This window comes from Garra rufa, chromosome 19 (genome assembly GCF_049309525.1).
Source record: "Garra rufa chromosome 19, GarRuf1.0, whole genome shotgun sequence".
Taxonomy (NCBI): domain Eukaryota; kingdom Metazoa; phylum Chordata; class Actinopteri; order Cypriniformes; family Cyprinidae; genus Garra; species Garra rufa.
The window spans coordinates 6,751,452-6,779,356 of NC_133379.1; the positions used below are offsets into that span (position 1 = coordinate 6,751,452).

At 35.5% G+C, this 27,905-nt stretch overlaps 1 protein-coding gene across 1 annotated transcript; it reads right to left on the minus strand.

The window, feature by feature from the left end:
- Positions 1-3,940: 3,940 nt before the first annotated feature.
- LOC141292248 (unconventional myosin-Va-like) lies at positions 3,941-24,838 on the minus strand. Its single transcript, XM_073824247.1, has 35 exons — positions 24,712-24,838; positions 23,547-23,657; positions 22,787-22,955; positions 22,393-22,537; positions 21,949-22,105; positions 21,725-21,868; positions 21,545-21,626; positions 21,349-21,456; positions 21,157-21,269; positions 20,545-20,813; positions 20,382-20,463; positions 19,132-19,272; positions 18,727-18,852; positions 18,552-18,635; positions 18,345-18,476; positions 18,140-18,237; positions 17,977-18,063; positions 17,572-17,892; positions 17,312-17,468; positions 16,378-16,617; positions 14,142-14,351; positions 13,914-14,007; positions 11,784-11,938; positions 11,535-11,702; positions 11,345-11,445; positions 11,138-11,255; positions 10,941-11,049; positions 8,903-9,019; positions 8,668-8,819; positions 8,292-8,381; positions 8,075-8,210; positions 6,946-7,243; positions 6,696-6,870; positions 4,421-4,501; positions 3,941-4,322 (listed from the first exon to the last, which is right to left on the minus strand). The coding sequence occupies exons 1-35, from the start codon at positions 24,736-24,738 to the stop codon at positions 4,161-4,163; spliced, it is 4,959 nt and encodes a 1,652-aa protein (XP_073680348.1). The 5' UTR covers positions 24,739-24,838; the 3' UTR covers positions 3,941-4,160.
- Between the last annotated feature and the right edge of the window lie 3,067 nt (positions 24,839-27,905).

Sequence of the window (27,905 nt, forward strand, 5' to 3'; positions counted from 1 at the left end):
CTAGCGCATAGAAAAAAAACAAGACATGTTTATCTCAGTTCTTCACTTTAATGACCAACCGTTTACGTGACAAAGCAGTTATATATTTGTATTCAGTGCACTGCCATTAGAATTGCCAGGAAGGGCTTGTTTAACAAGCACAATTTGGCACACGAAACAGACACAGGATATTGTATTTCTTAAATACTTGATGTTTGTGATGACTTTGATTTTTATAATGCATATTCCAAGACAGAAACCTGCCAAAAGGTACTTAAATACAACAAATGTTTATCTATTTATCTGCAAAACATTAAATATCACTATCAATTGCACAGGTCTTAAAATATAAATTCAGAAAATATTATATTTAAAATAATAATAATAATATGACAATAGTTATATTACAAATATATTTATATTTTATTTATATTCCGATTTTTTTCAAACTCATCTGTGAAATAAACCAGATTAAGGCATGTAAACATGACAGAGTGCTACATAGTGCCATGATTTTTTTTTTCGTACCATATTCAACAACATCTGTAATGATGTCAAACCTTTCGTGCGGCCTTTTGTCAATCATTCCTGCACCCTTCAAAGGGTGCCTTAATGTCAGGGTATCGTTTCTCCACTATGTACAACCATTTCACCCCTTAACCTCCTTAATAGGGACCAAAACCCCCTATGGGTCAGACTTTAATGTTATGCAATCGTTTAGAAGCACAAGAAAATTATGAAAAACAGACCTACAACCAAATACACCTCTGAAAGCAGAGTGGTCACTTTTTCATGTAGTACGAAATGTGTAAAAAAATATTTTCAGGGGGCGTGACTTGCAGGAAATCCTACGAATTCTACTTATTGTACGAATATAAGATACTTGGACTTTGTAAAGATGCATCGCACATTTAGATTTAGTCACAGGGCCACCCCTCTCCTGTCTTTAGTAGTGTCGTCAAACGATTAATCGCATCCAAAATACAAGTTTTTGTTTACATAACATTAAGTATGCACAGTATACACACATGTATATATCATTTGTATATACATAAATATCACAGTATACAGTAAACTAAAACTTGTATTTTGGATGCGATTAATCACAATTAATCGCAATTATTCGCATCCAAAATGCAAGTATTTGTTTACGTAATATTTATTGTGTATACTGTGTATATTTATTATGTATATACATATTATTTGCGTGTTTTATATATATATACATAATAAATATACACAGTACTCAGTAAACCAAAAACTTGCATTTTGGATGCAATTAATCGCATCTAAAATACATGTTTTATTTTTTTAATTCAAGTTTTTGTTAACATAATAAATATACACAGTGCACAGGAAACAAAAATGTTTATTTCAGATGCAATTAATCGCGATTAATCATTTGACACCACTATCTTTGTGTGTTTTCCAATCTGTTAATGTTCAAGTACGAGTGCCTGTGCGGTTTATCCAGTGTTTGCGGCATGATTACGGTTTATACGATGTATATGTGCAAGTCTAGATTGACAAACACTGCTTGTATTAGACACCAGAGCTGCCTGTTTCAGTGAAATTTCACTTTATAACGTCACGTTTAAATGGCATACCGCTCCAGAAGATTGTTCCATGCAAAATGGGACCTTTTTCTTCACTGACTGGTTTCACACCTCAATAGAATCACAGCCATTGAGAATCGCTCCTATAGAGTTGCCATAGTAACCGCTGATGAATCCTGCCGAACCATCCACCATATTAGAAAAGCACAAGAGAGATGCTCTATAATGTGGATTGAACTCTGTATATCCATTCATTCATTCCCTGCTGTACTGCGCTATACCGTGACTGACAGAAACTAGCCGTGCTATGGGTCTACAGAGGTGAAATGATCTAGATAGAGTCGCTTATTGAATTTAGCAGTTAAGCACCTTGCGCTACAGCTATTTTTATTATTTCTTAAATAGTCTATGCATCTGTTTTATCGAAGTCATCAGTGATCAACGGCCTTGGATTGTTTACAAGCTGCGAACTTCGCTGTTGTTTTGTTTTACAGACTGAATCTTTTTAAGTTCACCGTTATTATTGAACACTGGGCTTCTGCAGGAAATGGCGTTAATGAATGTTAAATTGAGTGCAGAGTGGAAAACAGAATCTGTAGCAAGAAAATACTTTAATTTGGAGAATAGGATTTTAAATGTTAAAGCTGTGTGTTGCTGTCTGTGAATAATAATGTTACAGGATACAGTCGTGAGCATGTAGACAAAGCACTCGCAGACACAAGCGCACACGGTTCCCAATAACACCCCAAACAGCGACTCCTTGCCTGTATATAAGAAGCAGTGCATGTTGGGAAAGATTCTTCTTTGTGCCAGCATGTCTCTTTGATGTGATATTCAATTATCGTCTTGATTTTTCTCTTGAGTTGTCATTTATTTTGATATTTGGGTATTATTTTCTATTTTTGGAAGGCTTGTGAATATATAAATATGTATTACTGATGTGTAGTGGTACAGAGTTACTAGCATGAGAGATTTTTTTATACAAAGATGTTTCTAATTTTTTTTTTTTTTTAATATGATCGTTCTTATCGGGGATGGAGGTAAAACAGATGCCAGCCTTGGTGTGTTTCTACTTCCAATAAATGGTTAAAAAAAATGCAATGTGCAATGGATTTTTTTTGTTGGTTTCTGTTGTTTTAAAAATCTGAAATATGACTTTAAAAGTTAAATATTTATTTACATTTGTGTATTATTGAACATATTGCATTATTTAGTGCTGTCAAATGATTAATCGCATGCAAAATAAGTTATTCGTTTTTAATCGTGATTAAGTGTATATGTACACGTTTATACCTAAATTGAGGTCCCCATGGGGAAACAAGCTTATAAATCGTGCAGAATAAGTTTTTTTCAGAATGTAAAAATGCAGAAAGTTCTGTCTTGTGTGTATGTGTGTGTATGTTTAATTATTTCAAATACAGAAAAAAGGTAAATGGATAGTTCACCCATCTATTACGTAAACTTTATTTTGGATAAGATTATTCGCGATTAATCTTTGACAGCACTAATTATTTTACAATTTACTTTATTTACTTAGGTATATATGTGTGTTTAATTTATTTTTTTTAATTACAGAAAAAAGGTAAAGGGATAGTTCACCCATCTATTATGTTAACTTTTACTTTGGAGACGATTAATCGCGATTAATCATTTGGCAGCACTAATTATTTTACAATTCATACATTGTGTTTTTGTGTTTATGTGTGTGTGTATAATATATTTAAGTTACAGAAAAAAAAGAAAGGGATAGTTCACCCAACGATTTCTTCTCTTCTGTGCAGTGTTGCCAAGTCCATGGTTTTCCCGCAGAATTGGGGCACATTAACACTGTTGCAGCGAGTTGAGGTAAACCCCGTAATGTGATATTTAGCCCCTGGAATGAAATTTAACCAGGGGAACCCCACCAAAAAACATGTATTTTACCACCCAGAATGCGACTGGGCTAGATTTGGGTTAGTTTTGAGTAACAATTAGACAAATTTTGTTGTAAAAACCTGGCAACCCTGCTTTTGTAGCAGTCTTCAACATGCGTTCACGAACGCTCAGTGAAGACTGACACAGAAGAGAAGAAATTGTTGAATAAAGTTGTTAATTTTGTTTTCTTTGTGCACAAAAATATTCTCGTAGCTTCATGACATTACGGTTGAACCACTGAACTATTTTAGTGATGTTCTTACTACCTTTCTGGGCCTTGAACGTTTCAGTTGTGTTGCTGTCTATGCAGGGTCAGAAAGCTCTTGCATTTCATCAAAAATATCTTAATTTGTGTTCTAAAGATGAACGAAAGTCTCAAGGGTTTGAAATGACATGAGGGTGAGTAATTAATAACACAATTTTCACTTTTGAGTGAACTATCCCTTTAAGGTAAAATACTTTGAACAAATTAGATGGAGGTGGAAGGTTCATCAAGACAAAATCTGATTTTATTTTTTCTGACATTTAAGTTTAAAACCTGAATTATTTTTAAGTAATGAGAAATGTATTGGGTTTATCTAGCAAACATAATTAATGTATAATGCACCTAAAATAAGCATGCCAGCAAAATGCTCAGATGACATTTTAAAGTGACACTGCATGGCAACACAAAAGAGAAATGCATCTCAGGAGGTAAAGGAACACCCACATTCAGACTCTGCGTAGGAAGGAGAGCTTGAGGGACTCTGGGATTTCGAGCTGGGCGGCGCTGACTTGCGGTGGAGGCTGATAAGGGAACGTGACGGGGAATACCCGTCTGACATCCATCAGAAGCTGCGGAGGTTGCCCCTCAGAACGCCCCTTCAGCAGCCCCTGGGAAACCCCAGAGAAAAGCAGTGTTATCACTGCTGGACAAAACCCTGCTCTAGAATTGTTTTATAGAGCTCATATTGGAATGCTTTTGCCCTTACCTGCACTATACGGATGAAATTGAGCGTTACTCGCTCCTCGAGGTCACTCTGAGGTGTATAGAGGCTTAAAATCTTCACAACCTGCAATACACATTAACAATGCAACTACAATTAACTTGCCAACATTGAGTGTATATATTTTATTATATATATATATATATATAGAAATTAATTTTTTTATACACACATATAATACACATTAACATTTAATATAATGTAATATTAGTATTTTTATGTAAGTTGTGTATATGTAATTAATTGGAACACAATGTAATCTAATTATAATCATTTACATAGAATTATATATAAATTGTGTATATATAAGTTATATTTATATTATATAATTTGTTGAGAACAGAAAATAAAATTATAAAGAATGTATATGTAATATAAATTTAAGATTTTTTTTTATATTTGTGTACCTTTATTTTTATGCACGTTTTGTATGTAATTATACTTCATGTGTATAAATACAATAAAGGTTATAAATGATACAATATTACTATAAAGTAAAGTTTATAAAGACAAAATTTAATTCTAGTGTACAAATTTACGATTTGAAATTCATGTATATTAAATTATATATACACAATTTATATAATGCTACATATAATTCTACACATACATACAAAAATGTAATATAATTTAATTCTAACACATTTAAATATATACATTAAATATAATAAAATTGTGTGTATATATAATGTTAAATAAAAATAAAATTACAAATGCATATTTAAAATTAATTTAGGTTAAAGGATAAATAAAGTTTTTTATATATTTGTCAATTGTATTTTTATGCAAGTTGTGTATATGTAATTGCATCATTTATAATATTATATTATATTAGTGTATAAATATATTGTTATAAAGGTTATAAATTATATATTATAAATTAAAAACTAAAGTTTAGGAAGACTTAATTTGATTCTAGTATACAAATTTACATTCAACATTTACAATTTAAAATTCATACATAAATATATAATTGTGTATAATTATATATGTATATGTTATATAATTCTACACATATATACAATTATACATTTATATATACAAAATATACATTTTTTATATTAATTATAATATAATTACATATATAATTCTATATACAGAATTTAATATTTTTTATATTATATATAATTTGTTCTTAACAAAAAATAAAATTACAAATGTAAATTAAAAAAAATTAAATTAGGATAAATACTGTTTTTTAATACACATTTTTTTCTATTTGTATATTGTATTTTTATGCAAGTTGTGTATATTATGTTATATGTGTATTATATTATAATAAAGGTTTTAAATTATATATTATAATCTAAAGTTTATGAAGACTAAATAAAATTACAAATATGTAAAAATTTAGGATAAAAATCATAATAATATATTTATACACTAATATAATATAAAGGTTATACATTATATAATATAAACTATAAACTACAGTTTATAAAGAATAAATCTGATTCTAGTATACAAATTTACATTCAACATTTACAATTTAAAATTCATACATAAAATTATATATACACAATTTATATAATGTTATATAATTCCACACGTATATACACTTAAATGTATATAATTGAATTATAATGTATTTACATTAATAAATATGTGCATATATATACATATATAATTTGTTGTTAACAGAAAATAAAATTACAAATCAATATTTAAAAAAATTAGAATAAACAATGTTTTACATATATAGATTTTTATATTTGTATATTGTATTTTAATGCAAGTTGTGTATATTATATTATATTATATGTGTATATTATAATAAAGGTTTTAAATTATATAATACATATTATAAACTACAGTTTATGAAGACTGTTAACAGAAAATAAAATGACAAATATGTTTAAAATAAATTAATTTAGGATTAAAGAGAAATAATATTATAATATTTTGTGTTTGTATATTGTAGTTTTATGTAAGGTGTGTGTATGCACTTATATTACATTATAATATTATATATGTCTATAAATATATTATAACCAAGGTTATAATTTACATAATATATATTATAAACTAAGATTTATCAAGACAAAATTTTAGTCTAATATACAAATGTATATTTATTATAATTGAATTCAACCATGTATATTTATATAATATGCTGTATATATATAATACAACATTTAAAGGTAAAAACTAAAACAAATACATTTTAATTATGAAAAGTTACAACAAATATTTTGGGGGGGGGAATTAATGTTCAAGACAAAATTTGATTTAGTTTTGCCTGACATGTAACTGTAATAACCTGCTGGTTGGACAGTGCGTTGCAGGCTTGGACCATGGCTTCTCCATCAGCTTCAGTCTTCTTGCTCATTTGAAGAAGCTGTGCTGCCTGTATGAGCGGCTCCAGCGTGGTCACAGCGCCCCCTTTCTGCAGCGAACGACTGCGCAGCCACTCCTCCAGTAAACTCACATTATACCTTCAATATATGGACATAAATATTAACTTCATTGCACTCAAGCAGATGTTTTAAGTAACCAAAAGTAGTTCTGACCTGATCTGGAGGCCACGGTTCCAGCAGCACATGTCTTTGCGCAGCAGAAGGCTGTTGAGGGTTGTGGCGGCCAGCAGGTACATGAGCTGATGGAAAGCTTGTTCCTGCAGGGCAGAGGGCAGATCCTGACGGGACAGGGCTGTGTGCAGTGCCGACAGTTCCCTCAGGACAGCTGACATTGTGGCTCCCTCAGGGGCTGGAGGTCGGGCGTCCGATCCCGCACGCTTACGACCAGAACTCAGCTTTACTGATGATCCAGCCAGACCAGGAATGGTCTCACTTTCAAGCATTGCTGGGACTAAAGTTAAGAGATAGGTACACAAGCATTTATATTTACATTATCACATTCATTATATTTAGTTAGTACTGACCTGGATAATAGAAAATAATAATCGAATTTTTAAAAAATGACCCCGTTTACAAACACTTTATTCTTAATACGGTTTATTGGTTTAGTGATAGTTGTTCATGAGTCCCTCGAACAGATAAACTGCCTGCTGTTCTTCCGAAAATTCCTTCAGGTCCCACAAATTCTTTGGTTTTTGTGTATTTGAACCCTTTTCAACAATGACTGTACGATTTTGCGATCCATCTTTTCACACTGAGGACAACTGAGGGACTCGTATGCAACTATTACAGAAGGTTCAAACACTCGCTGATGCTCCTGAAGCAAAAATTATTCATTAAGAGCCAGGGGGTGAAAACTTTTGAACTGAATGAAGATGTGTACATTTTTCTTATTTTGCCTAAATATCACATCTTTGACATTTAGTACTGCCCTTCAGAAGCTACAGAAGTTTCCCAGAAGACAAAATAAGTTAAATTTACCCTAATGTTTAAATTCCAAAAGTTTGCTCTTAATACACCGTTTTTTCCTTCAGAAGCATCAGTGAGTGTTTCAACCTTCTGTAATAGTTGCATATTGAGTCATTTAGTCCTTAGTGAGAAAAGATAGATCTCAACATCATACAGTCATTGCTGGAAAGGGTTCAAATACACAAAGATGCGAAAAGCCAAAGAATTTGTAAAGGATTTTTCTGAAGAACAGTGAGCAGTTTAACTGTTCAGGACAAACAAGGGACTCATGAACAACTGTCACTAAACTAAAAATATATATGTTTGAGCATACCGATGATGGGTTGTAGGCGACTCTCAGAGATGGACAGCAGCTGCTGATAGGCCTGAATACACAGATCACCGAGCGCCCGGACAGACTCCTGCACATCCGTCACAAGAAGAACCAGCTCCTCAGAACCCCTCACGTCCTGCAGGAGAAGACGTATATCTCAATTTGAAGTACTTTCCGCATAAGATATAAAGTAACTGTTGAAGTTTAGATGTTAGACCTGTCGGGAAGAGTGCTGGTTGAGCAGGTCTTTGAGCAGGTGAGCGTTCTTCAGCCACACAGCCGTCACATCCAGATCATTGCCATGTTTCTACAAGAAGAACCAGACAACAACACATATTTCCTAGACACATTAACATTTCTCCTGGACTTTATGCAGTCTTAAAGAGAACGAAAGTTTTAAATATAGATCATTTTCTTACACAAATGCATCGATTCATATTAGAGGGCCTTTATTAACCCTCCAGAGCCATGTAGAGCTATTTTTACGATGGATGGATGCACTTTATTGGGCTTCAAATTCTCAACACCCACTGCCATTTTAAAGCTTGGAAGAGTAAAGATAAACGCTAGTTAAATCAAAGTTAGTTGTTCACCTTCAGGGCGGTTTTAATACCGCTCACAGCAGCGCTGCAGAGCCCCTTCACCCGCATCTGATCACCGCTACAGTCTGCCTGTCGTATGCACAGAAACAGAACCCGAGCTGCCAGTCCAAGGGGCAAAGACAAGACGCCCTCTGCCCTCACATCTGCCACAGACAAACATTCAGTTCAGGAAACATTCAGGAATTACCGTCTCAACACTAAACTCCAAGTGTTGCGTGTTGCTGACCTGTTATGAGTTGTTTGATCAGTTTGCTCTCATCTTTTTTCCTGCACTCCAGTAGTCCGGTGAGCATCTGGCTCTTCTGAGGGACAGGAGATGTTGCATCCTGAGACGCAGCTATGGCTACACCTGAGAAATTAAAACTTTTACTAAGCAAGGTAACATTAAATCAATCAAAAGTGACAGTAAAGACATTTATAAAGATACAAAAGATACAATGTCATAGATTTCAATGACATAAACTTGCAATTATGAGATCATATCAGTCTTTTTTCCTCTCAAAATTGGACTTTACACAGTTTTGAGAAAAATTCTGAATTGCAAGATACAAACAAATTTGCAAGAAATTTTCAGTTTCTCAGAATTGTGGGTTTATTTCTCAGAAATGACTATTTTGTCAGAATTCCGACTTCAATTCTCAGAATTGTGACTTTATTTAGTCAGAATTGCAAGTTTATTTCTCAGAATTGTGACTTTATTTAGTCAGAATTGCAAGTTTATTTCTCAGAATTGCAAGTTTATTTCTCAGAATTGCAAGTTTATTTCTCAGAATTGCAAGTTTATTTCTCAGAATTGTGACTTTATTTAGTCAGAATTGCAAGTTTATTTCTCAGAATTGTGACTTTATTTAGTCAGAATTGCAAGTTTATTTCTCAGAATTGCAAGTTTATTTCTCAGAATTGCGTGTTTTTATCTCACAATTCTAACTTTTTTCCTCAGAATTGTGATATAAACTCGCAATTGTGAGAAATAAAGTATATCTTGTAGTTCTAACTTTATAACACACAATTGCATGTCACAATTCTGACTTTATTTCCCAGAATTGACTTTTTGTCAGAATTGCGAGTTTATTTCTGAGAATTGTGACTTTATTTCTTAGAATTGTGACTATTTCTCAGAATGATTTTTTTTCTCAGAATTGTGAGTTGTTTCTCAGAATTTTCTCTCACAATTCTAACTTTATTTCTCGCAATTGCAAGTTTATATCACAATTCTGTGAAAAAAGTTAGATTTCGGACTATATCTTGTAGTTCTGACTTTATAACACGCAATTGCATGTTATTATCTTACAATTCTGACTTTATTTCTCACAATTGTACGTTTATTTCTCAAAATTTAGTTTTACTCAGAATTGCGACTTTATTTTGTCAGAATTGTGACTATTTCTCAGAATTGCAACTGTATTTCTCAGAATTGACTATTTTGTCTGAATTGTGACTTTATTTCTCAAAATTATTTATTTCTCAGAATTACGTGTTTTTATCTCGTAGTTCTGACTTTATAACACGCAATTGCATGTTTTTATCTTACAATTCTGACTTTATTTCTCACAGTTGTGAGTTTATTTTTTCAGAATTGCACACATTTCTCAGAATTGCGTTTATCACAATTCTGAGAAAAAAAGAACTGAGTTTATATCTCACAATTCTGACTTTATAACTTGCAGTTGCGAGTTTATATCTCGCAATTCTGACTTTTTGCAACCATTTTTCAGAATTGGAACTTTATTTCTCAGAATTGTTTATTTCTCAGAATTGCAACTTTATTTGGTTGGAATCGCGAGTTTATTTCTCAGAATTTTAAGTTTATTTCTCAGAATTGTGACTTTTTTTCTCAGAATTGTTTATTTCTCAGAATTGCAAGTTTTTATCTCACAATTCTGACTTTATTTCTTGCAATTTATATTACAATTATGAGAAAAAAGTCAGAATGCTGAGATAAAAAGTCGCAAATACCTTTTTAAATTTTTTTATTCAGTGGCAGAAACGAGCTTCTGTAGAAATATGTCTTGAGCAGCAAATCAGCATATTAGAACAGCTGAACCCCAAAGTTTTTAAAAAGTACAATCTTCAAAATAAAGGTTCTTTATTGGCTTTTATGGTTCCATGAAGGTCCTTTATCATCACACAAATTTAAAAATGATTCCTATAAGAACCGTTCACTGAAAGGTTTTGGGAGCCAAAAATGTTTCTTTTATGGCATCACCTTTATTTTTAAGAGTTTAGCCTATAGGCGTCCAAATACTTAATGGACCTACACAGACCTGCATAAGAGAGGATTCTCCTGAGGCTCACAGTGTGTTTCAGTTCCTTGAGTTCCTGTCGCAACCGGACGCATTCCTGTTCTCGAACCACCACCTGCTCTGTTAGATCCTTCATAAACACCCATAACAAAAGCAAAAAATGTCAAATTAACAAAGTACAAACAACTATAAACAGTGAGTTCAGATAGAACAGGTACATTTATCTCAGGATCTCCAGGTGTATTTCTATCTTGAGCCTGTTGGAGTTTCATCCTGAGATCTGATATCTCCTTCTCCCACTGCGCTCTCTGAGACAACAGCTGTCTCTCTAGGAACCTGAAAATGTAAAATATACCACCTATAATATAAGTCACTTATGACTTCCAGTTAATCAATCTGATGTGAGGGGAGGGAAGGAAACTGACTTGTTGGCCACTCGTACAGCATCGTAGGCGTATCTGAGATCTTCCCCCTTCATACTTTCAGCAGTGCCTTTCGCAATGTTCACATCCTCCATTAGGATGTTCTACAGGTAAACATTACTGTTTTTGTTATTACAAAGTATATTTTAAATACTGTGAGAGAGACATGTTTAGTTTCAACTGAAACTCTAACCAGAGGTTGCTCATCTCTCCAGGGTCTCCTGTCGGTGGGCGACGTCACGCTGATCCTCCTGACCTCCTCAGGTGAAGGGAAGACAGGCGTAGTGGAGAACGGAGAGGTGACTGGTGAAGGAGGCTCCAAAGATACAGTCGAATCTGTTCGTCTGTGTCCACGTGAACGCTGCGAAGGAACACACACATACGGCAATGATATGGAAACTTCTTTAAGGTTTTATTTGAGTAATTTTCAATACAGATGTACCTCATTGGTGGTAAATAAGCTCATGTCTCTCAGGTTGTCGTATCTTTGCTCTAGTCTCGTGAACTCTCTTAGTAAACTCTGGTATCTTCTCCTCTCCTCGTCCAGCTCTGCTCGCGCTGATGCATCTGCCTGAACCACAGTCTGCTGGCGGCTCTCTGAAGCATACAGACACACAATGTTTTTATTAATGTTTATTCGACTATGTTTATACTATTATCATATTTATTGTGTATATTTAAATCCATTAACATTTGTCTTAGTCAGCCATCTCATTAATTTACTAAACTATGTTGGCGTTTTAGAGCCATGTTAAAAATAAAAAAAAATTACAAGAATAAAGTCATAACATTACGAGAATAAAGTCAAAATTATGAGAATAAAGTTGAAATTATGAGGATAAAATTGAAATATTTCGATTAATGAAGTTTAAATGTTTCGACAATAAAGACGAAATTACGAGAATAAACTTCATTAATTGAAATATTTCAACTTTATCCTCATAATTTCAACTTTAATCTTGTAATTGACTTTATCCTCATAACTTTGACTTTATCTCAAAATTTCAACTTTATCCTCATAATTTTGACTCTCATAATTTCAACTTTATCCTCAAAATTTCGACTTTATTCTCAAAATTTCAACTTTATCCTTATAATTTAGACTTTATCTCATAATTTAGACTTTATCTCATAATTTAGACTTTATCTCATAATTTAGACTTTATCTCATAATTTAGACTTTATCCTCATAATTTAGACTTTATCTCATAATTTAGACTTTATCTCATAATTTAGACTTTATCTCATAATTTAGACTTTATCCTCATAATTTAGACTTTATCTCATAATTTTGACTTTATTTCATAATTTAGACTTTATCCTCGTAATTTTGACTTTATCTCATAATTTAGACTTTATCCTCGTAATTTTGACTTTATCTCATAATTTAGACTTTATCTCATAATTTTGACTTTATTTCATAATTTAGACTTTATCCTCGTAATTTTGACTTTATCTCATAATTTAGACTTTATCCTCGTAATTTAGACTTTATCTCATAATTTAGACTTTATCTCATAATTTAGACTTTATCCTCAATTTTGACTTTATCCTCGTAATTTCGAGTTTATTCTCTAAACGTTTTGCCTTTATTCGCGAAACATTCTGGCTTTATTCTTTGAATTTTGACTTTATTCTTGGAATTTCTTGATATATTTCAACTTTATTCTTGAAACATTTAGACTTTATTCTTGTAATTTTGACTTTATTCTTGAAATATTTAAACATTATTCTCGTAATTTCAACTTTATTGACAAAACATTTTGACTTTATTCTTTGAATTTCGACTTTATTCTTGTAATTTTTACTTTATTCTTGAAACATTTCACCTTTATTCTTGAAACATTTAGACTTTATTCTCGTGATTTTGACTTTATTTTCAAAATATTGAAACTTTATTCTTGTAATTTCAACTTTATCTTCGAATTTCGACTTTATTCTTATAATTTCGACTTTATCCTCAAAACATTTCGACTTTATTCTCAAAACATTTCGACTTTATTCTTGTAATTTCTACTTTATTGTCGAAACATTTTGACTTTTTTGTCGAAACATTTTGACTTTATTGTCGAAACATTTTGACTTTATTGTCGAAACATTTTGACTTTATTGTCGAAACATTTTGACTTTATTCTCAGAATTTAGACTTTATTCTCAAAAAATTTCGACTTTATTCTTGGAATATTTCAACTTTATTCTCTAAATATTTCGACTTTATTCTCAAAACATTTCGACTTTATTCTTGTAATTTCTACTTTATTGTCGAAACATTTTGACTTTATTCTCAAAACATTTCGACTTTATTCTTGGAATATTTCAACTTTATTCTCTAAATATTTCGACTTTATTCTCAAAACATTTCGACTTTATTCTTGTAATTTCTACTTTATTGTCGAAACATTTTGACTTTATTCTCAAAACATTTCGACTTTATTCTTGGAATATTTCAACTTTATTCTCTAAATATTTCGACTTTATTCTCATCATTTTAGATTTTAGATTTTTTAACGTGGCACTTAAACGCCATGAACTGAGATGGTGAAAATGACGTTGTGGCAGAGACATGACTCACCCTCCAGAGATTTTTCCTGATCCTGTAAACGAATGGCCAGATCATCCCTCTCTTTCTCCAAAGAATCCCTCTCAACTCGGAGAGCTTGGATTTCCTAGAGTAAACAGGAAGTAAACAAACAAAACTGCTGAATGTCAATAGAACCAGCTGCCTAACAAGAAAAGAAAGTTGTTTAGGGAAACTGAAGTGGTTGATGTTAATATATAATATGTGACATATGTGGTTCACCTGTGTAAGATGGAGAATCTCTTGGGCGGCTTTCTCCTCAGCTCTCCTTATGTCCTCCTCTTGTTTGTCTGTGAGTGAAGGAGCAGTGTTGGCGCTCTCCTGCAGCTGGATCTGGAGTTTAAGGAGGTTGGACTGCAGCTGTTCCAGCTCACAGCTGTGAGCTTCTCGCTCAGTCTGAAGAGTCTCCCTCAGAGATGCACTCTCTCTCGCCTGAGAGAAGAAAAACACACAAGATTCACGGTATACAACACTATTTAACAATTTGAATATTACTCACATCATGACAAGCAGTTACCGAAGGAAAAAAAGTGTATTTGTTTTAAAAGACTGACATGGAAGAGAAGAAATTATTGATTAAAGTTGTTATTTTTGTTTTCTTTGTGCACTACAAGTATTCTCATAGCCTTATAACATTACAGTTGAACTACTGATGCCACTATTTTAACAATGTCCTTACTACCTTTCTGAAAGTGTCAGTTGCATTGCTGTCTACCCAGCTAACAATTTTTGGTTCCCAGAACATTATTTATGGTTTGTTTTTGGGTACCCAAAAATGTTTTCTTAACGTTCACAGAATGCAATTTTTTGTTTGTAGAATGTTAGTTCTTTTTTATAGTTTGTTTTTGGTTAGCCAGGAAAGTTGTGTTAATGTTTCCAGAACCTTTGTTTTTTGTTTTGTGGAACATTCCTAGGACATTAATCTAACGTTCCCAGAACGTTATTTTTTATGGTTTGTTTTGTTTTTGGTTCCCAGAACACTATTTTTTATAGTTTGTTTTTGGTTAGCCTGGAAAGTTTTCTTAATGTTCCCAGAACACAGTTTTTTGTTTGTAGAATGTTCCCACAAGTTTAATAGTTTTTTTTTTTCTAGAAAGTTACTTTTTAGTTAAAAAATATATATATATTATTATTATATATTATTTTTTATGGTTTGTTTTTGGTTACCCAGGAGAGTTTTCTTAACATACCCAGAACGTTAGTTTTTGGTTTGTAGAACATTCCCAGAACATTAATCTTTGGTTCCCAGAACATTATTTTTTATGGTTTGTTTTTGGTTACCCAGGAAAGTTTTTTTAACATTCCCAGAATGCTAGTTTTTGGTTTGTAGGACATTAATTTTTGGTTCCCGGAATGTTAGTTTTTGGTTCCCAGAAAATTGTTTTTAAAATGTTATTCTAACATTCCCAGAATGTTATTTTTTTATGGTTTGTTTTTGGTTAGCCAGGAAAGTTTTCTTAACGTTCCCAGAATGCTAGTTTTTGGTTTGTAGAACATTCCCAGAACATTAATCTTTGGTTCCCAGAACATTATTTTTTATGGTTTGTTTTTGGTTACCCAGGAAAGTTTTTTTTAACATTCCCAGAATGCTAGTTTTTGGTTTGTAGGACATTAATTTTTGGTTCCCGGAATGTTAGTTTTTGGTTCCCAGAAAATTGTCTTTAAAATGTTATTCTAACATTCCCAGAATGTTATTTATGGTTTGTTTTTGGTTAGCCAGGAAAGTTTTCTTAACGTTCCCAGAATGCTAGTTTTTGGTTTGTAGAACATTCCCAGAACATTGCAGTGTGGTTGTTTTTAAAATAACCTAAAAATAATTTACAGAGAATTTTCCCTAACAGTTATTATTAGGTTATTATAAAAACAAACACACTGCAACATTCTGGGAATGTGATTTTATGGTTGCAAAATAATAACCTAAAAATAACCTTTAGGGAATGTTCTCTGTAAGTTATTTTGAGGGTATGTTCATTTATGGTAACAAAAAAAATATAACCAAAAAAGAACTATCCCCTAACGTTAGTATTTGCTTCCCAAAAAAAACAAAAAACAAACGGGAACTAAATACTAACATTAGGGGAACGTTCTGTGTTTGCTGGGTATGCAGGGTCAGAAAGCCCTTGGATTTCATCAAAAATATCTTAATTTGTGTTCCAAAGATGAACAAAGGTCCTATGTTTGGAACAACATGAGTAATTAATAACAGAATTTTAATTTTGGGTGAAATATCCCTTCATCCTTTTGGTTTTAAAATTATTACCATAGTTAAACAATGGTAACCACAATTTAACCATGCTTTTGCTACACTAACCATAGTTTAACCATGGTAGTAACCATAGTTTACAAATGGTAATTAGTAAGCCAAAAAAAAATCATGGTTACTACACTTTTATTACAGTAAAGCCATGTCTCATTTTCACAAGGGATTACACACCGATGCTTTCTTCTACAGTCTTACCTGCTGGTCAGCTCGGAGCTGCAGCTGCATGAGTTTGACTTCCATGCCTTTATTGAGTTCTCTGTATTTCTCCACTGATCGAGCCTCAGCACGCAGGAGCAACAGCTCTTTACGTGCCGCTCGCCTGCGTACGCAGCACTGCATGAGCACCACTGCAGCTCTGATGCGCCTGAAACTGCATCGGGCCAGCCATCCTCGCACCCGCGCCTGCAAAAACACCACCGCCCGCTCTGTCAGCATCTAGAGAGAGAGAGAGAGATTTATGAAAACAAATTGCACAGTAAAATAATAATGTTTACATTAGACAACAACATTCACACAAATGCATTACCTAAGCTGCTAATTTACTAAATGTAACGTAAAACTGCCATAACCTAAAATGTCATCGATATATCAAATACCTGTTTAGATTAAGTGATTTCAGAGGATTTATTAATCATAAAGAGTAGCAAAAAGAGTGTTTTCATGACACGCATATTTTGCTGATTATTGCTGCTGAAAATGGTCAATTTTTGCCATGTTTTGGGCTGTACTAATTGGTCAGGGCAGAAAAAACATTGAGTACTACAGACTGCGAAAAGTTCTAACAAATCAAGGAGATGAGTGCAAAAAACTGTCTGAGGAACAAAAGGCGTTTGTGGTTGTCCAAACTGAACTGAAGGACTTCCAGCTCAAGAATCTTGTCAACATTCATCATTTCCAGTCAGGTAGGTGAAAGATTAGGCTAATATATTAATTAATACGTCTTGTACATATCTTTACCACCTATTTACTTTAGCAAAATATTGTCAGGATTGTAAAGTAAACAAAAGAAATTGAATAAAGTAAATCTTTGGATATTATTACAGAATTTGGGTGTAAACGTTCTAAGAAAAATAATCTGTAACTTTATTTGTATTTTTAACTATACCCAGACACACATAAAGCACTTTACCTGTCTATAAATCCGACGAGCCTGAGTGCCTCTGATAAAGGCCTGGATTTTGACGGTGGCATTTCTGATGGCCAGATAAAGCTGTCGCACAGCCAGCATGCGGTATGTTTTCTGGATGATTAAAGCAGCACGTGTATAACGGAGGCTCCACGCCAACCTAATGGTCAGGAAATATTGAAGCACATACTTCAAATTAGAGTCACACATATACAAAAGAACTACACACCCAGAACAGGACCTAAAAAGCCCACAGCACACACCTTCGAGCCAGGGTTCCTCTTATGTACCGCTGCAGGATGAATGTAGCCCAACGTAGCCGCTGATAACGCTTACGCTGCAGCCATCCTCTCACCCAGCTTTGGATCAAAACCCCTGCCGCATGTAGCCGATCCCCTCTTAGCTTCTCCATTACTGCAACCTGTCCAGCCCGGAAGAAGACTTTGGTCTTACCAAAGCAGTACTGCTCTGGATCAGGGATGAGATCTGGAAGGGCATTCTGGCAAGAACGGCGCACATCATCCTTAGAATCAGAACCACAGAGTAGCACTCGATAACGAGTATAGAATTCCTCGTACGTCCACCTGGAGTATAGAGTATAGAATAATATAAAGAAGCCAGGGGTGGAGAATGGAACTGAACTGAAAGACCTACAGAAGAGAACTTGCCTGGAGGGGTAGCCTGCGGCACTGATTCGGATAGTCTCCAAGACTCCACATGCTCGCAATTGCTGCACTGCTCGCTTGGGATCAAAACTGATTTGGAGATGAGAAAAGGTTATTCAAACTCAAACAGACGTGAACACATCAGATATCTTACTTATTCTCTTACAGAAAGGGCTGTTTGAGGTCATTGGACTTGATGCAGCGGACATAATGCGGGGCGGTGCTGTTCAAGGTGTCCATCAAATGTTGCAGGGATTGCCGAAACTAATCACACAAAGACAGAATGTGTAAAAAAAAAAAGGTAAAGACGTTATGAGGTCTTTCGATGGACTAGAGTTTTCTTCAGACAGGAACGAGGTGGAACTGCTCACCTGAAAGCCCACAGTTAATTTGTGCTCTCGGTGAGCTCTCTTCCCTGAACGTATGCTCCCGTTTGCAAGAGAGGAGTTGGGGAGGGATCCCCCTCCTGAATCCTTCTGAAACAACTCAGCAACTAGTTCTGACTAAGACAGTTGTGAAAAGTCAGAGTACAAAACAAAATTTTTCAACAGGCAAGAATTGATCTATTCAAACAATACCTGACTAGCTCTCAGTATGTTGATGGGCTCCTCAAATACAGTGTCGCGATTCTTGTCTAAAAAGCCATCACACTCGTACTGGACCTAATGCAAAAAAAGACAGCAATAATATCACAAACATTGAAAAGTTTGGTGCCATCAACTGGTGAACTATTCTCAGTAGATGTTTTCTGACCATATCAGCAAAATGCACAATGATGAAGGCAGAGTTGGACATGCGTGGTTTACGGAAGTGAAGGCTCTGATTCAGGTGATGGTCGTAAAGCTTCCGGGCCCAGTTCTCATCCGAGCCTTTAGGCATCTAGAACAGAGCGATATTGAGCTGTTTACCTTAATAACATGATAAGAGGGACTAGATCAGTGATAGGCAACATCGGTTCTGGAGTGTCAATGCCCTGTAGAGTTTAGCTCTAACCCTAAAAAAAAAAACTGACTTTCCTGTAGCCCTAGTAATTCTGAAGACCTAGATTAGCTGGTTCAGGTGTGTTTGATTAGGGTTGGATTTAAACTCTGCAGAAGTTTAAATCCAGCAGCACTCCAGGACTGACGTTCACTGGATTACAACACGTAGTTTCCTCACTCTACATTCTTCATCCAGAAGATCAAGTAGGCCCAACTGGCCTTCGATGAGTGCAATGCATGGCTGGTTATCACTGAACTCAATACGGTTCCAGGGAAGTTCCTCTCGCAGGTACTCCTCCTGCTCCAGCTGAAACACGTGCTGATGAGGACAAAAAAAAAAAAAAAAAACATACCACGTACTTAAAACACAACCAATTGAACAAATTTGGATCAACAAGTCAGCGAATGACATGTGAAGTACTGAAAAACTCAAAGTAACCAAGAATAGGATATTGTACAATGTGCACCAAAGTGCAGGGTCACCATAATCCTCTTTTTCCTGGAAATGTCCTGGCCAGGATTTCTAAATTGCCACAAATGTCCAGATTTTAGCTTTGTTTTCCTATTGTTTACATATTAGCTAAATATAACAGGCATGTTCGAGTTAAAATGGTGCTGCGCAGACCAATCAGTGAATAACATCAAAGTACCACAAAAGTACGAAGGGCCTTCTGCTCTTTAATCGCTCTTGCTGTACTTTGTCATACACCCATCAGTCTGAGCTTTGCCACTTCAATTCAGACACCTAATGACAAAAAAGTAGTTTGGCCAACAGCATGCAGGCATTGTGTGAAGTTCCAAATGTAGGTTTGGGAGGAGCCTAATTATTCAGTCCTATCAATCATTAATACGACACTATATAAGCAGCACTCATTGCACCGTCCCAGAGTCAATTCCTCAGACAATATTCTACCTCCCCTGCTCCTCCTCTATTTCTTTTATTCTCCCTTTAGGTCAGGTGTGCAAAAACTCAGCGGTGGAGGACCGGTGTCCTGCAGAGTGTAGCTTCAACTTGCCTCAACACCCCTGCCGGGAAGTTTCTAGCATGTCTAGTAAGAGCTTGATTAGCTGCTTTAGGTGTATATAATTGGGGTTGGAGGTAAACTCTGCCCACTAGGACCAAGTTTGGCCATCCCTGCTCTAGGTAGTACCGCAAGGTGGGGGGGGAGGGGATCTATTGAGGACACCAAGGCAAGTTAATTTACCATTAACCATCAGGACTGGATCGTCAGGCGAACTTGTGAAACAATAACCAACCAATTGCAGTGTTCAAGAATGAGTTAGAATGTCAATTTCAAACTGGACATGTCCAGGAAAAAGAGGACGTATGGTCAGCCCACTAGGATGGAGCAACCCTTCCAGGACTAAGACGCTCTTTACTAGACAGATGATGTCAGGTCCACCAAGTCCCAATATCTGGAAACTTACCCTGTTAAATTGCTGTTGGAGTTTCTCGTTTGCATAGTTAATACAGAATTGCTCGAAACTATTCCTGTCAAAAGTCTCAAACCTGCAAATGATCAAAGAAAAGATTGACAAAACAATCCTACATGTGCATTCTTGCTAGAATTTTGACAAAAATAACTCTTACCCATAGATATCAAGAACTCCTGTGAAAGATTTGGGCTGCTCCCGGTGTGCTCTTAAGGATGTGTTGAGCCTCTGCACCGTCCATGTGAACAGTTGCTCGTACACATGCTTAGCTAAAGCATCCCTTGCTTCATTAGCCTGCTGGCCTGTCATGGGCTTCACAAGCATTTCCCCACCCACTGCCAGTCGCCTGTGGCATAGCCACTGAGCCATCTGAGCACCTTCCACCCCTAAAAGCTTGGCAAAGATGGCCAAAGAATGGTCCTTGGCCTGCCAGTATGATGAATAAGAAATTTGTCGTATTAACACATGCTACTTGTTAACAAATTAGCAGCACTGGTGCTGTTCTTTATCTATACCTGGGATAGGCAACATTGGTCCTGGAGTGCTGATGTCCTGCACAGTTTAACTCCAACTCTGAAAAAGAATCTCACCTGTCTATAGCCCTAGTAATCCTGAAGACCTTGATTAGCTTGTTCAAGAGTGTTTTATTAGGGTTGGAGCTAAACTCTGCAGGACAGCAACTCTAAGACCAAATTTGCCTACCTCTGATCTATACAGACATTAAATCTGACTCAGAAATGTGCACAATAATAGGAAATGGTGCTTGTACATCAATGTAGCTGCGGTCCCCACCACGACCGCTGGCTTGAATGTTGACATTCCCCAGATGAAGAATAGCTGCCAGTATACGAAATATCTCCATCTGCTGGTCAGGTTGCACTCCTGCAGGAGTGAACCACAGATTTTGTGAAAAGGTGCATTATGTTGTTTTGGAGGAATATATAAATGGTTTTCAGCTTACCAAGAATAGTAAAGGCGTTTCTTGCTCGCTCTAGCTCAACCACATCATCTGTGCCAGAAATGTGCACATCTTGTCCTTGGTTGGTGTAATGAAAGTTCTCTGCAGAATCTAGAGAGATGCAGCAACGCATGGTGTAACTGAACAAAAATGTCCAACATAAATAAACATGTTTTCAGGACATTGGTTTAGACTTTACCAAGTTTGAGTGTCCTCAACTCAGGCAAATCCCTGGAAGCACAAAGCTGGTAGAAGATGTGGTAGTTTCTCTCTTGGGCTGCCTGTTTATGTGTTATGAAACAAAATTCATCTCAATAACAGAACTTGAGAACTTGATGAGTGATGAGATAATATAAACGCTATATAATCGAACAAGCACCTGAAAAACAACTCTCGATTTCTCCAACAAGTAGGTCCTCATGTTTGCCCCAATTATATCCCCTTTACGTCCAAATCCTATCTCGATATACTTTCCAAAACGGCTGCTGTTATCGTTTCTGGTTGTTTTTGCATTACCAATCGCCTGCAAGAGTTAAAATGACCATATGTTATAAACAACCTCCTCCTACTTCACCAAAAAGGTCAGAAATCAAGTTTTAGTACCTCCATAATAGGATTGGATGCTAGAACTTTCTCCTCCACACTGGTCTGCTGGGCCGCACCACCCACGACAGCAAAGTAACGCATGGTGAACTTAGCAGATACAGTTTTACCTGAGCCTGATTCTCCACTGATTATGATGGATTGATTTTTCTCCTCTCTGCGCATATAAATAGGATTAATAAAACCAGGGGTGACCAATTCTGCTCCTGGAGGCCAACTGTCCCACAGAGTTTAGCTCCAACCCCAATCAAACACACCTGAACCAGCTAATCAAGGTCTTACTAGTCATGCTAGAAACATCCAAGCAGGCGTGTTGAGGCAAGTTAGAGCTAAACTGCAGGACAGTGACACTCCAGGACCGAGTTTGGACTCCTCTGAACCATGGTATTACCATTGTCCAAGTCCAAAAACACAATACTATTTTGTAAGTGAACTGATCTAGACCTGATCATAGTTCGGTATGCCTCTTCTGCAACAGAAAAGATGTGTGGCTCCATATCAGCCATGTCTTGGCCACTGTAAGCGTCAATCACCTCTTCTCCATAGATGGGCAACTGTTCATATGGGTTTAACGCCACCAACACAATCCCTATTAAACATGAGAAACTTGTCTAAATGAGATTAACGCACCTCTGAAATTTCAAATGAAATTAATCAGCTTTAAAATATGCAAGGCCATAAAACCCAGCGCTTGGTGAAAGTTCTTTACAGTAGCCTATATAACAATGAGTAATGCTATTTGAATTTTGAGCATTTTGAACTTTACACCCAATAAAATAGAAGTTATTGAGCAATGGCTGTAAAAACCTGCCACTGTTTTCAGTTGAACAGAACTCACCGCAGTATGTATAAATGCTACTGTAGTCAAGAAAGCGCACGCGCAAGTTGTGAAGTACAGCTGGCTCATGGAGGAAGGTTAGAGCCGTGAGGTCATTCTCTCCCTCCAAAATATCAGGGTTACCTAATGGAGGAAGACCCGCCGGAGGCAACACCGGATACTCCATATCCTTATTTAGAATTAATAAAATAGCATTAGCTTGTAACTATATGTGCCCCTGCAGCACAAAACTAGTCATAAGAACCCTTTTTTTTAATTGAGATTTATACATCATCTGAAAGCTGAATAAAAAAGCTTTAGAATAGGACAATATTTGGTTGAGATATGATTTGAAAATCTGGAATCTGAGGGTGCAAAAAAAGAACTAAATCATGAGAAAATCATCTTTAAAGTTGTCCAAATTAAGTTCTTAGCAATGCCGATTACTAATCAAGAATTAAGTTTTGATATTTTCATGGTAGGAAATTTACTAAATATTTTGGAACATGATCTTAATAACCTAATGATTTTTGACATAAAAGAAAAATCGGTGATTTTGACCCATACAATGTATTTCTGGCTATTGCTACAAATATACCCATGCTACTTTAGACTGGTTTTGTGCTCCAGGGTCACATATAAATAAGAGGCATTTTGTCTTAGATTAACGGTTTTACTGTTGAAAATGAAAGGTTTTTAAACACATTTTGATTAGTGCAACAGGTTCATTCTGAAAAGCTCATGGTTTCATATCAGAATCATATGTGTGTAGATATCATACTCTGCCATCAGTGAGCTGGATCAGTATGTGCTGGTCTCCAGCACGGTAGTCTTGAAGCAGCTGGGCAGACACCCACACAGCTTCTGGGTCTGGCACCCACACACATGCTCCCTAAGAGACAACAGAAACAGCAACTATATTCATACCGATCATAATCAACAACATGTGGCAGTTTTTGATCCTGATCTCTCGCAGCAGTTTTAATTAAGATTACCCAAACTCTTAATCATTCAAGTGGATTTCAAAAACAGTTCAGGAGTGAATTGGTTCATTGTGCTTTCTGAACTTGAACTAGCCATTCAAGATCTTCAGGTCTACTGGAAAGTAAATACACTCTTTAAAAAGGTTCCAAAAAGGTGTTTTTGCAGTGATGCCTTAGTAGAACCATTTTTGGTTCCCCAGAGAACCTTTCAGTGAACCTAAAAGAACCATAGTATACCACCAGACTATAAAGAACCTTTTCTGCATTCAAGGTTCTTCATTGAAACCATCGATGCCAATGAAGAACCTTATTTTTAAGGGTCTTAAAGCAGCAAAACTGGCCATCGCAGTCTACAGGCTTGATTATGTCTCAAGATATGGATACCAAGGAAATTGATTCAATATTTTGAATGTTACACAACTGACTCATGTGCCTGAGCGACTGCCTGTCCCACCCCAGTGACAGTCTTTCTCCTCCATCAGCATAAATACACTCACTGCACCATTAAACATTAACACCAGCCGGCTTCCTATGACAGTGAAAATAATACTGATGCAGATGCACAACACTAAACAAAATTAGATCTATCTATCTATCTATCTATCTATCTATCTATCTATCTATCTATCTATCTATCTATCTATCTATCTATCATCTATCTTTCTGACTATCGTTCTGACTATCGTTATTTCATTCTTTCCATCTATCTATCTATCTATCTATCTATCTATCTATCTATCTATCTATCTATCTATCTATCTATCTATCTATCTATCTATCTATCTATCTATCTATCTATCTATCTATCATCTATCTTTCTGACTATCGTTCTGACTATCGTTATTTCATTCTTTCCATCTATCTATCTATCTATCTATCTATCTATCTATCTATCTATCTATCTATAATGACATCCGATGAAATTACAAAAAATATATATTAAGAATCACTAAACGTACTTACCTTTGTGTAGAGCTCTGTGGTTGCCATTGGGCCAGAAAGTAAATTTCTGCTTTGACAGCTCAAAGGAAACCTCACTACAACTTCAGCTGTTCTCTTAATTTGTGTCTCAGAGCGAGTGACTGGCCTGGTGCCCTTTGGTCTGTTAGAAATTCAGGCATCATAACCGTAATGGTAAGTTAACAGTTAATCCTCCAGCTGAGAGAGGGACATTTGAAACAGCTCTGGATCTGAACCATAAAATCTCAAAGCAGCTTACAGTTTTTCTCAATTGCTTTGGCTCAGTTCTCAAATGATTTTTTTATTTCCCAAAACATTAAGTTCAGATCTCTGAACAATTCGCTTCTTTTTCACATCAGAATGGAATTTCTTATTGATTTGAGCAAATTGCAAATGCTTTGGCACATGTGTGCAAAGAGTACATACAACTGTCTCCAGTTTGGACAACAAATAATTGTATATGGCTTGTTGATCAAAACTGATAACTCAATTCTCACTTACACTGTCAAACACTTCAGAACTTCTCAGACATTTTTTATTGTGTAAGCCATCACATTCAAAACGATCTATTCAATTATCATAATTAGTATACATGAAGGTATATTCTAAAATATATCTGACATTGACATTGTTTGTAATATCTGCTAAATTGGCACATGACCTCTAATTGCAATCGCAATCTAATTGCAAATTACCTCTAATATGAATCAACCATTTAACCATTTAACCAATCAACTTTGGGAGTATATATATATGTATATGTAGATTGCCCACAGCACAATCACTGCTGTAGAATTTTTTGAGAATGGAGGACGTTCACAACCCTGAACTGCAGCAACATACTCGTGGAAGAGCAATTGGAAGGCGTGTAAGAATACGTGGTGGTGGTGGTGGTAGAGGAAGAAATAATCGAGGAAGAGGTGGAAATAGAAGAGTCAGAGTCTCTGATGAAATCAGAGCCACACTTGTGGATCATGTCATAAATCATGGTTTTACAATGGAAGAGGCTGGTCGAAGAGTACAGCCTAATGTAAACAGGTCCACAGTGTCATCAATTGTGCAAACCTTTCGTAGGGAAAACAGGTAAATATGTATTTTTTTTGTTTTACAGTATGTAAAGTATTTTACAGTATAAACAACAATATTGTAAAGGTAAATGCAAGTCTATTTGTTTATTCTATAGAACTGCACGACAACCTCGCGCTGGTGGAACAGCAGCAGTATTTAACCAACTGCAAGAACAAGAAATTTGCAACATGGTCATAGCCAACAATTCCATCAGGCTAAGAGAGATCCAAAGTGCAATCATAAATGACAATAATATCTTTGCAAATATAAATTCTGTCAGCATTTCCACCATAGACAGAGTTTTAAAAAGACATCAGATGACTATGAAACAGCTCTATAAGGTGCCATTTGAGAGGAACAGTGAAAGAGTCAAGGCGTTGCGGTACCAGTATGTCCAGGTAAACCATTGGTGTGCACTTAGTGAGTTTTCCTGTATTTCTAAGATGCCTGTATTACTTTACTGTAAGTTTCAGAAACCCATAAGAAAATGCATTTACTGTTACATTTTTTTTTCTGTTTCTTCATAGAGAATCATGGAGTTAGAAGTACATGAAATGACCCACATTCTTGTTATTGTGAACTTAGGCTGGGTTTAATCTGTCCAAAGGCCAGAGACGTGGTCGCAATCTCATTGGACACCGAGCCACAATTGACACACCAGGCCAACGTGGGGCCAATATTACAATGTGTGCTGCCATTTCAGAGAATGGTGTGAGCACACATATTCCACGCATTGGGCCCTATAATACCCAACTTCTCCTGGCCTTCCTAAATGCACTTTACAGACACCTGATTCCAGAACAAGAAAGAGGTTTAGTTAGACCACATTTGCCTAATTATGTTGTTGTGTGGGATAATGTCATCTTCCACCGAACCAACAGTGTTAGGGACTGGTTTGCTGCACATGAAAGGATAACAGTGGAATTCCTTCCACCGTACTCTCCATTCCTAAATCCAATAGAAGAGTTTTTTTCAGCATGGAGGTGGAAAGTGTATGATCATAGACCACAAAATCAGATGTCTTTGTTGGATGCCATGAATGCTGCATGTGAGGACATCACAGCTGACCATTGCAGGGGATGGGTGCGGCATTCAAGGAGATTTTTTCCACGGTGTGTGGCAATGGAAAACATCAGATGTGATGTTGATGAAAATCTTTGGCCTGACCAACGTGAGCGACAAGATGTCCACCAAGATTAATTTTTATTTTTTTCCCATGAATGTTATTTGTTTGTTTTTTTGTATTTGTGTAATACACAAATATGAAATGTAAAGTGAAATCTTGTTACTCTTGTCAGTTACTTTACATGTACAGTAATACACTTGTATTGTGTATATACACATGAAGTACAAAAATAAACACTGTACAAATACAAATGTTCATAGACTTTTTTCTTCTACATACTATTGACTTTTCTCAACAAATATGAGATTTTAGTTTAAACCCTTAATTTTCATGGTTGACTGTTGTGGTGAAAAAACAACTAAACATTTTGACCAGTGTGGCTCACACAATGACAAAAATACTTTAGATTTTGGTGGCCTTGGCCAAATTATTGACACAATGACTAGGTTTTGAAGCATGAATTAAATGTTTTGGGTGAGTAACTACTTTTTGCAGACATGCTATAACGTTTTGAAGTTCCTGCAAACAGTTGTGACATTTGCACTCACAGTTTAGAGAATGTTAAGACTGTTTCGAAAAACGTGCCAAAGCAATTGAGAAAAACTGTAACAAGTGGAGAACAAATAAATGATAACACTAAGGAAAACAAAGTAATATTGTGCATTAAAGGGTTAGTTCACCCAAAAATGCTAATTCTGCCATTAATAATTAATGACAGAATTTTCATTTTTGGGTGAACAATCCTTTTAAGTGCCACATCTGTCCCACCCAGCACCAGACATCAAATTTAGCACAAAAATCGACGTTGACAATTGGTCTTTGTTTGGTCCTTCTAAATTTGGCCCAAAAATCACGTTTAATATTGGGTTTTGTTTGGGCCACCTGATTTGATCCTAATTTAGTCCAAAAATAGATGTTGAAAACTGGGCTTTATTTGTTCTGTCTAATTCACCCCAAATTTAGCCTAAGCAGGTTTATTTCGGACCACATATACCCCTATATG

Bases quoted from the DNA above. Each gene is read 5' to 3' on its own strand.
- LOC141292248 (XM_073824247.1), bottom strand. From the start codon at position 24,738: ATGGCAACCACAGAGCTCTACACAAAG. The intron at 11,446-11,534 runs GTTAGAGTTTCA...GTTTACCTGTAG, and splicing joins GGAGAGATGAGCAACCTCTG to AACATCCTAATGGAGGATGT. The intron at 6,871-6,945 runs GTCAGAACTACT...CATATATTGAAG, and splicing joins AACCGTGGCCTCCAGATCAG to GTATAATGTGAGTTTACTGG.